Raw genomic sequence first — 8,916 nt, 5'->3', positions numbered from 1 at the left:
GTGTGTGTGTGTGTGTGTGTGTGTGTGTGTGTGTGTGTTGGGAGGGGATTCCAGAGTTCTGGGGTACTCTCCAGTGGCCAGTGTATTGCTTTTGGCACACTCCCAGTTTCAGGAGGGAAGGGTGTGACTGGGGCTGGCATGTCCAGGCAGGGCCTCTGGAGACCTGTGAGCTGAAGTTTCAGGGCCAGGAAGGCTGCCAACATTGTTGGGTCCACAGCAAGTAATTGGGCCTCCCACCCTGTGTTCCCTCTGCTTCCTTCGGAAGAGTCAGAGAACCTTCCTTAGCAGTGCCCAAGGGAGTGAAAACTGGGTTGTTTTGATGAAACATCTGTTTTTCTCAGAAGGCAGGGTCTGTGTGGGTGCGTTCCGAGATGGCTATCGCTTCCCCAAACTGACAGCAACCAGCTAGAAACAGCTGGGAGAGAGGTCTCTCCCCAGTCAGCGAGCGGGCTGCTTATCTCTTCACCTCCCAACTCGAAGGCCAGCAGGGCAGGGTCACCAGCTACCAGGCTCTCCTCCCTACCATAATAGGTGGCAGATGGCTAAGGGGAACCAAAGAGAACACAAAGGGGGCCCAAATTCCAACTTAAAGCGAGTCAGCAACCAGTGGACTGCCCCAGGCACAGCGCACCCCGACTGGCAGGAAGAATGGCACTGGGACTCCGAGTTGTTGAAAAGGCTCGACTGCACCTTCTTCCCTCATCGGGACCCCTCGGCCGACCGGGCGGCCCGCAACAACATCCATCGAGGGTCTTAAGATTTCGAGGGTCCAGCGAGGGAGACGAGCCCGTAATGAGACCGGGACATAAGCTGGGGACTCGGGCTGGCACTCCAGGACCAGGGTCTGCGCTTCCGAGAGCGTGGAGGGGCGCGCCCCATCAGAACAGCCACGGGCCGAGACCCGAGCACAGGGCTGGGGAGGAGGACCCAGGAAACTGGGGACTGCGGGCCGCCCCGGGGGTCGGAGGAGGGCCACCGAGTCCCAAAGTTGCTCCTGTGGGTGACCCTGCCGCAGGAGTACAGGAAAGACGGCCCTGGCAGAGAGGGGGCCGACCCCCGGTGGCGCCAGGCCCCTCGGCATGCGCTCACCTGTGAGTGCCTCCTGGAGCGCCCCGCTGAAGACCTTAAGCCGCTGCTCGCTCACGCAGCCCCGGGTCCTCAGGAGGCTGGAGAGGAAGCCTACGGCGGCGGCGATCTCCGGGAGCATGTCGGTTCCCTTCCCGTGGCTCATGTCGCGCGCGGCTCGGGCTCAGTGAGAGGTCTCGGGTGGGAAGTAGGGGTCCACAACCCAGCGATGCCCTGGCCGCTGCTCCGGCTCTGCCCGGACTTTCCCCGGGCCGCCTTTTTCAGGAGGTCCAGGGAGGTAGGGGCAACCGGTGGCGGCACTCATTGGCCGCGGCCAGCGGATGGGGGCGGGGCCCGGGCCAGCCCCGCCCCGGGCTCAAGCGCTCTTCCCCGCCCCCGCCACCCCAGCCCCCTCCCTCGCAGCCTTGGCGGCGCTGAGGTCATCGCTCGCTGACGTCAGTGCTAGGAACCTGCGCCCGGCTGAGCTGAGCGAGACGAGAGGAGAAAGCCAGGCTCGGGGAGGAGGCTGAGAGCTCTGGAGGAAGGAGGCGGCTTCCGAGTACTCCGCGCCGGGCAGGCCCCGGCCTCGCCTCTCCTCCCATTTTTAAGGCTCGGTTAGAGGCCACCTCCTCCGAGAAGCCTTCGGTGACACCACCAGAAGGCTTCCCAGAACCTTTCCCAGGCGGTTCCCCTTTCGGATTCCGACAGCATTTTCCAACCATACACTGTCAGAACCACTCACCAGGACATGTTGTCACCATTTTACCTCTTTGCCTCGTCTCTTAACTAGATGAAATGGGTTCCTCTTGGCTCTTTGGAAAGGGAGGCTGTCTTCTGCTTATTTCCGTAGTAATCCCACCTCCCACAACAAGTTCCATTCTGCAGCAATGCCTTTTCTCTTGCTGAGAAACATTCAAGTCTAAGTTTTATGGTGGGTAGGGGTAGGGTGTGTTGCAAGACTTTTGTCTTCTCAACTTATTTTTCTAGTTCTCACTTTCCTTAAGTGCTAATTTTTTTTGAATTAGTAGTCTGCTCTCAACTGTACATATTTTTCCGTCCACTCCCTCCTTCCCCAGCCGTCTTCCTTCCTTATTGTGGATTGGACCTTCTCAAGAAAGAATCCGGCCTCAGTCTCCGTCTTCCACACTCAGGAACCAGGCACTCCGTAGATGTCTTCCGAATGGGGATAACTTCTACCCAACACCCCGAAGCCTGGCCCAGGGTCTGGCATACAGATGCCCAGTGTTTGTAAGGTGACTCAACCCCAATGGCCTCTGTACATTCCTATTTTCCTTGACCTCTGAGCCCTCTGAGCACCTTCTGGAAGCAGTGCCCCTGTCTTTTTTCCTTGTGCCCCAGGCTTCTCCACCCCGCTGCCTGGCTGTGCTGGCCCTGGATCCCTTCCTGCCCCGTTCCCCACACTACCTCTCCTCAGTCCTCCTCCCTTTTCTCTAGGCTGCCTTTCCTTGGAGAGGTCCTATGCATGTAGTCTGTCTTGATTACTGTTTTACAGTGACTTTTCTCATCTGCACAGTCTGTCCTCCTGTCTTTCCATCCTGCTCCTGTTCCCACCGGCTCTGTCCTCTCCCTCGGATGTCCAGCCACCACCTCAATGTCAGCGGAAGCCCATTGTCTTCTCCAAAGCTAGCTCCCTCTTGATCTCCATTTCTGTCAGCCATACCATCATTTCCCAGTCACTCCGTACAGAAAGGTCAGCCTCTCCTTGTACTTTGCTCCCCAGATCCAGTCCCCAAATCGGTTGCTTCTTGCTGTCTAGATGGTTGCAGTGGATTCCATCCAGTCCCATCCCCAGGCCACCCTTCCCACTGTTAGTGGAGTTCCCTTCCTAAAATACTTCCTTCCCTAGCTCTTCTCTTGATCAGGTCATTCCGAAACATCCCCTCCCCGATTCATCTACTAATTCAAGTCCAGACTCCTTTGCCTAATGTTTAAGACCCTTCATAATTTAACCCCATCTACCTTTTTAGGTTTCTGCTACTTTGTGTTCCAGGGTCACTCTTCTCACTGCCCTCTAAGTATCACAGCGAATCTACAGCCTGGATCCCTCAACAGCTTGCCCATGATCCCCATCTCTGCCCTGTAACGTGGTCCCCATTCCATGCATGCCTGAACGTGCATGACCTTGCTGCTCCTTGGCTCATGTCCTTATCTCCTGCATACATCATTGTCTCTACCACGCCCCACCCCCACCTCAATCTCTCACACTACTGAAGGTACAGTGTAATCTTCTACCTTGAAAACCTATGCTGACCATTCTCTCGAGGCTGAGTTAGTCATCCATACCATTCATTGGGCATTCACAATCTATCATTTGGCATTGTTAGTGATCTTTTTAGAGACTCAACCACAGTTTGCAAGTTACTTGAAAACAGGTTACTATGCTCACATGTCCCACATTTCTGGGACAATTCAGAATTCAAATATGCTGCTCTACTGCTTCATATAACAAATCAAAATGACCCCAAATTCTAATATTTTGGCATTAAACATATCTCTTAGACGGCCTCTTTCACTGGCTTCTCCCCAAACGCTGGATCGGGCCAGATGAGGCCATTACCTCTCCTCACTGAGGGGAAAGAATTATTTGTTACAGGAAACAGGGCTGACCCTGGAAACAAGTTAACTTAAAGATATACCAAACCATACAGACCAGGTGTCAGCAAGGCCAGAACTGACCAAGGTCAACCACTAAGGAAGTCAGGGAAATAGGTCAAGATATAGACAGCTATATAGGGTCATTCAGCACCTAAACCTGAAAATGCTGACCGTCTTCCTGGGTATGTCTGTGACAGGGGTGAGTCGGAGGAGATGACTAACATCTCTTGCAACTGAACAGCTGAAAAAAATATTGTGGTAGCCCCTCACCTGTTTTTTGCTTTAGAAAATAGAATTCTTGTCCTTATGTAGATTTTTCTGTCATTCACCAGGCCACACAGTAAATTCTCAAGAGAACCAGGACTGGGACCAAATTTTCTGACTTCAAGTATGGGACCTTTTCATTAGACTGTGGTGCCCTTCTGCTGCTGTTGCATGGGCCGCCGTCCAGCAGAGCTGTCATTGCAGATGATGTAGTGAATGGGACAGGAGCCTGGAGGCTGGAACCCTTTGTCTCCACCATTACCCGGGGTATGTCTTGGCCTCCTCATTGGTGATTAGTTTGTGAACTTTGTGTAGGGCAGAGATGATCCATAAATACCAGAAGGCAGTGCCCCCACTTTCTCCTCTTTTCTTTTTCTTTTCTTTTTTTTTTTTTTTTTTTTTTTTTTGAGATGGGATCTCGCTCTGTCATCAGGCTGGAGTGCAGTGGCCCGATCTCAGCTCACTGCAACCTCCGCCTCCCGGGTTCAAGCAATTCTCCTGCCTTAGCCTCCCAAGTAGCTGGGACTACAGGCATGTGCCACCATGCCCAGCTATTTTTGTATTTTTAGTAGAGGTGGGGTTTTATCATGTTGGCCAGGATGGTCTTGATCTCTTGACCTCGTGATCCACCCACCTCGGCTTCCCAAAGTGCTGGGATTACAGGTGTGAGCCATTGTGCCCAGACTCTCCTCTTTTCTTTCTATACGCAAGCCTAGGGAGAGGAAGCTTAATTTATTTCACATTCAGAGTTCCCAAGTCAATATACAGTGTAGCCGGGCTTGGTGGCTCATGCCTGTAATCCCAAGACTTTGGGAGGCTGAGGCAGGCTGATCACTTGAGGACAAGAGTTTGAGACCAGCCTGGCCAACATGGCGAAACCCAGTCTCTACTAAAAATAAATAATAATGATAATAATAAATTAGCTGGGTGTGGTGGCGGGCGCTGGTGATCCCAGCTACTCCAGAGGCTCAGGCAGGAGAATTGCTTGAACCCAGGAGGCAGAGATTGCAGTAAGCCGAGATCATGACACTGCACTCCATCCTGGGCAACAGAGTGAGACTCCATCTCAAAACATAAAAAATAATTAATTAAAAAATATATATGCATATGGTGTAATTGTACTCAACTGTGGATTTAGGTTCTCAATCAATTTCTGAACAAATACATTATAGTAGTCCCAATTGATTTTGAAATTTCCTGAAACTGCTCTTAAATTGCTAGGACTAGAATCCTTAGAAGCTCTAAAAGTCAAGCTGTCACCCCTGCTTTTTTTCTTTGCATGTTGCCTGTTGCTTCCCATTCCTTGGTATAATCAAGGTGCTGTTTGAGCAGCAAGATAAGGAGAGTGGGTGGCCTCTCCCTCCCCACCTGTCCTTCCTGCCCCTCCTCCTCCTCCTCTTCCTCCTCATTCTTCTCTCCCTCCCTCCACTCCCACCCAAGGGTCTTGTGTTGAATTTTGAACTTTAAATGTTGACATGTGCTGACCAGTGACTTCACCAACTGAAGAGGGGGAATGGGGTGGTGGAAGTGAGGGCGGACTTCATTTATGCCTCATCTGGACCAGAACTTCTGTCCCATTTGACCTCAGACCTATTGATTCCTCTAGTCCTGGTTGCTCATCTTGCCCACTTACATGGCCCACCTGTGTGAGCCACTCAGGAGTGACCCACCTGCTCTCTTCAGACCATATTCCCATTCAGAAGTGGGTCCCACTCCTCAGGCCTCTGTGCTGGCCCTGTCTGTGGGGTTAGCATGCAGCCCTGCTCTCCATTTCCAGCTCAGAAGCAACTGGATCTTTGTAAGTAATTTCTCTCTTTCCCAGAGCCCTGTTGGGCCTGTGGGGACTTGGCTTGGTTGCCTCAATTTTCTAAGCACAAGTAGAAACCTGAGGTTGAGTGAGGCAGGCAGAGGCTGGGCTGAGATATTCTAGGAGGATAACATCAGGTCATTTCTACACCATGCAGAGTGTATTTTTTGTTGGTCTGTGTGTGTGTGTGTGTCAGTGTGGTTAGGGAGTTATTAGTATGTATATTTGAGTGAGCACTTAGATTGCACATGGGCTCTGATGTTTGTGGGTAGCAGGGGATATGGATATGTGTTCGCTATGTTAATAAGCACATACAATGGTATCTGTTGAAGAAGGACATCTTGTGAAATGTTATGATAGAGTGTACATTTTGGTGGAGTATGTCTGAGTATATCTGAGATCAAATACTAATTTGATCTTTCCTCTTAACAGACCTCATTGGTGACAACTTGACTGTGCTGACCAGAGCTGATAAGAAACATCACCCGGGGAAGACCAGCTGCCTTTTCCTCACTTCCTAATCAGGGTGGAAATACTGCTAAATATATCACAACTCTTTGCAAGCATCGTTGGGTAACGATCAGGACATCTTTGGGGTTCCCTATCAGTTTCTCACAGAGTTGAACCTTTCAAGGTCAGTTCTAGGCCAGCCAGTCTGGGAGTCATTCTTTAGAATCAGAAGAGAATTTAAGAAGAGAAGAAAATAACATTGTCTCTAAAACCTGCTAATGAGAACTACAGGAAGGTAGCTATTTTTAATATTTCTGCTTTGAACCCCTTCCTCCACCCCAGAATGAACTGAGAGTAGGGACAGAAATAGATAATGCAAAAATGATTAGGGTTGAGGGTAAGCAGAAAGCTACCCATCTAGACTGAAGGAAGGCTTGCTAACACATCAGTAAGCAAACAGCTTTCTAATCTGCAAGTAATAAGTTTTACATCCCTGAGGACACTTTTTGAGATGGGACTTTGTTGTTTTTTGTTTTTTTGAGACGGAGTCTTGCTCTGTCACCCAGGTTGGAGTGCAGTGGTGCGGTCTTGGCTCACTGCAACTTCTGCCTTCCAAGTTCAAACGATTCTCCTGCCTCCGCCTCCCGAGTAGCTGGGATTACAGGTGCACACCACCACGCCCAGCTAATTTTTTTGTTGTTGTTGTATTTTTAGTAGAGACAGGGTTTCATCATGTTGGTCAGGCTGGTCTTGAACTCCTGACCTTGTGATCTGCCCTCCTTGGCCTCCCAAAGTGCTGGGATTACAGGCGTGAGCCACTGCACCCAGCCTGGGGCTTTTTGAGACCCTACTGAAGGCTGAAGAAGAGTCTGGAAGCTAAAGAGTAACCCATTCCACCACTTGTTCTAAAGATAGAAGCAGCAAAAAAAGATTAAATTGTACAAAAAGCACTTAAATTAGACAACAGAAGAATGTCCTGATACAAAGTAAGCGTCTAAGATGTGTTAAACAAGATGCTCGCTCCAGCCAGGACTCAGACACCCCTGGGTAGAGAGCATCTTCACAGTTTGGGATGAAAGTGACTACACAGAGTGGTGGAGTGAAGGCTGCAGGCCCCTCCCCAAGGTGGCATCTAACCCCAGAGGTATCAGGACCTCAGAGGCTACCCACATGATTTCCAGCTGATGAGCAGAAATAGCCATGGCAGGTGCAGGCTTCACTTGCTGCCACCAACTTGGGAGCTCACCAAACACCCGGTGGCCAAAAGCGCCAGGGTCTCTCTAAGCCCCGGGCTCGCTGCCAGGCAAGCTTGGGTGCTTGGGAGGGCCATGGTTCTTCACAGTGCAGCCCCTGGATTTCTTCTCAGTTCACTCAACTCTCTCTCCTGAATCCCATCTGTGTAGTTCAGAAGTCACAAATTGGAACCCCCCAAGGCAAAGCTGAACATAGATACAAATGGTTTTGTCTGTGTAGTGTTTAAGCACTTAAAAAATTCGTTGTGAACATTTAATAATTAGGAAGTGTCAAAATGAAAATATCTAGAATTTCTCTGTAAAAACCAGAAGATCTGTTAACACTGATCCCACACTTCTATTTGGCAATGACTGGCCCCTAAGACAGGGGGTATGTCCTCTAGCTCACCATAGTCTCCACCGTTACCTACTGCATCCCTGCTAAGACAAAGTGGTACTTGCCATTTATTAAGGATGAATGCTGTTTTTTTTTTTAATTATACTTAATCCTCATTTGCATTACCTGCCTTGATTCTGGAGGTATTTGAATTTGCATCTCCTCATAAAGAATAAATCTCAAAATCATCATCTCTAATTTCACCTTTATTACAGAGCTTCCAATTCATTTTTTTTCCAATTGAGAGCTGGACACCTTTGGAGCATTTTTCTGGTGTTTCAGTCTCAACATGTAACAGATCAAAGATACTTCTCTCCCTTCTTCCTTCTTAGTTCTTTCTCTCTCTCCATAGTATTACCCTTCTTCTTTCTGCTTTAAAAACCTTCAATAGCGTCCCATTGCCTGTAGTACTAATTAAAAACCTCTCATCTGACATTCGAATGGCTGCGTACCAAGGGGCCTTAGGATACCCATTCAGATCACCCGGGAAGTTTAATAAAAATTCAGCTCATGCAGCCTCTCCCTGAGATTCCGGGCCCCACCCACCTCAAACTACTGAATCAGTTATTCACTGTGTGTGTGTATATATATATTTATATAACTATGTGTGTGTGTGTGTGTGTGTGTGTGTGTATATATATATATATATTTTTTTTTTTTCCTTTTTGAGACAAAGTCTCACTCTGTCACCCAGGTTGGAGTGCAATGGCAAGATCTCGGCTCCCTGCAACCTCTGCCCACCCAGGTTCAAGTGATTCTCCTGCCTCAGGCTCCCGAGTAGCTGGGATTACAGGCGCCCGCCACCACGCCTGGCTAATTTTTGTGTTTTAAGTAGAGATGGGGTTTCACTATCTTGGCCAGGCTGGTCTTGAACTCCTGACCTCGTGATCCACACACCTCAGCCTCCCAAAGTGCTAGATTACAAGCATGAGCCACCTCGCCTGGCCTTTAGTTATTAGGTATATGAGAGGTAATTTATAGGAAACACCTAGCATAGTACCTAAATATTATAGATGCTCAGCAAACCATATCTCATAATTGCCAACTGTCAGAAGCAGGGTTTTCAGAAATCATCTACACAAAAA

At 49.4% G+C, this 8,916-nt stretch overlaps 1 protein-coding gene and 1 long non-coding RNA gene across 2 annotated transcripts in view; one reads left to right on the top strand and one right to left on the bottom strand.

Annotated features, from left to right (window-relative positions):
- Positions 1–1,346, bottom strand: part of BTG2 (BTG anti-proliferation factor 2) — a 4,257-nt gene extending 2,911 nt beyond the window's left edge. The window contains exon 1 of the mRNA XM_023186856.2: positions 1,090–1,346. Within this exon, the coding sequence (XP_023042624.1) occupies positions 1,090–1,231 (142 nt within the window). The 5' untranslated portion in view covers positions 1,232–1,346. The remainder of the gene's footprint in view (positions 1–1,089) is intronic.
- A 161-nt stretch (positions 1,347–1,507) lies between these two features.
- On the top strand, positions 1,508–6,820 carry LOC111522696. The gene is made up of 4 exons (XR_002725305.3): positions 1,508–1,996; positions 2,142–2,318; positions 4,014–4,212; positions 6,185–6,820. It is a non-coding gene; the product is annotated as an uncharacterized LOC111522696 (long non-coding RNA).
- The last annotated feature ends 2,096 nt before the right edge of the window (positions 6,821–8,916 follow it).

The sequence above is a fragment of the Piliocolobus tephrosceles genome, chromosome 1 (assembly GCF_002776525.5).
Source record: "Piliocolobus tephrosceles isolate RC106 chromosome 1, ASM277652v3, whole genome shotgun sequence".
In the NCBI taxonomy this organism is placed as follows: Eukaryota; Metazoa; Chordata; class Mammalia; order Primates; family Cercopithecidae; genus Piliocolobus; species Piliocolobus tephrosceles.
Note: the sequence above shows the minus strand (reverse complement) of the source record. Positions and strands in the feature narration are given on the sequence as shown.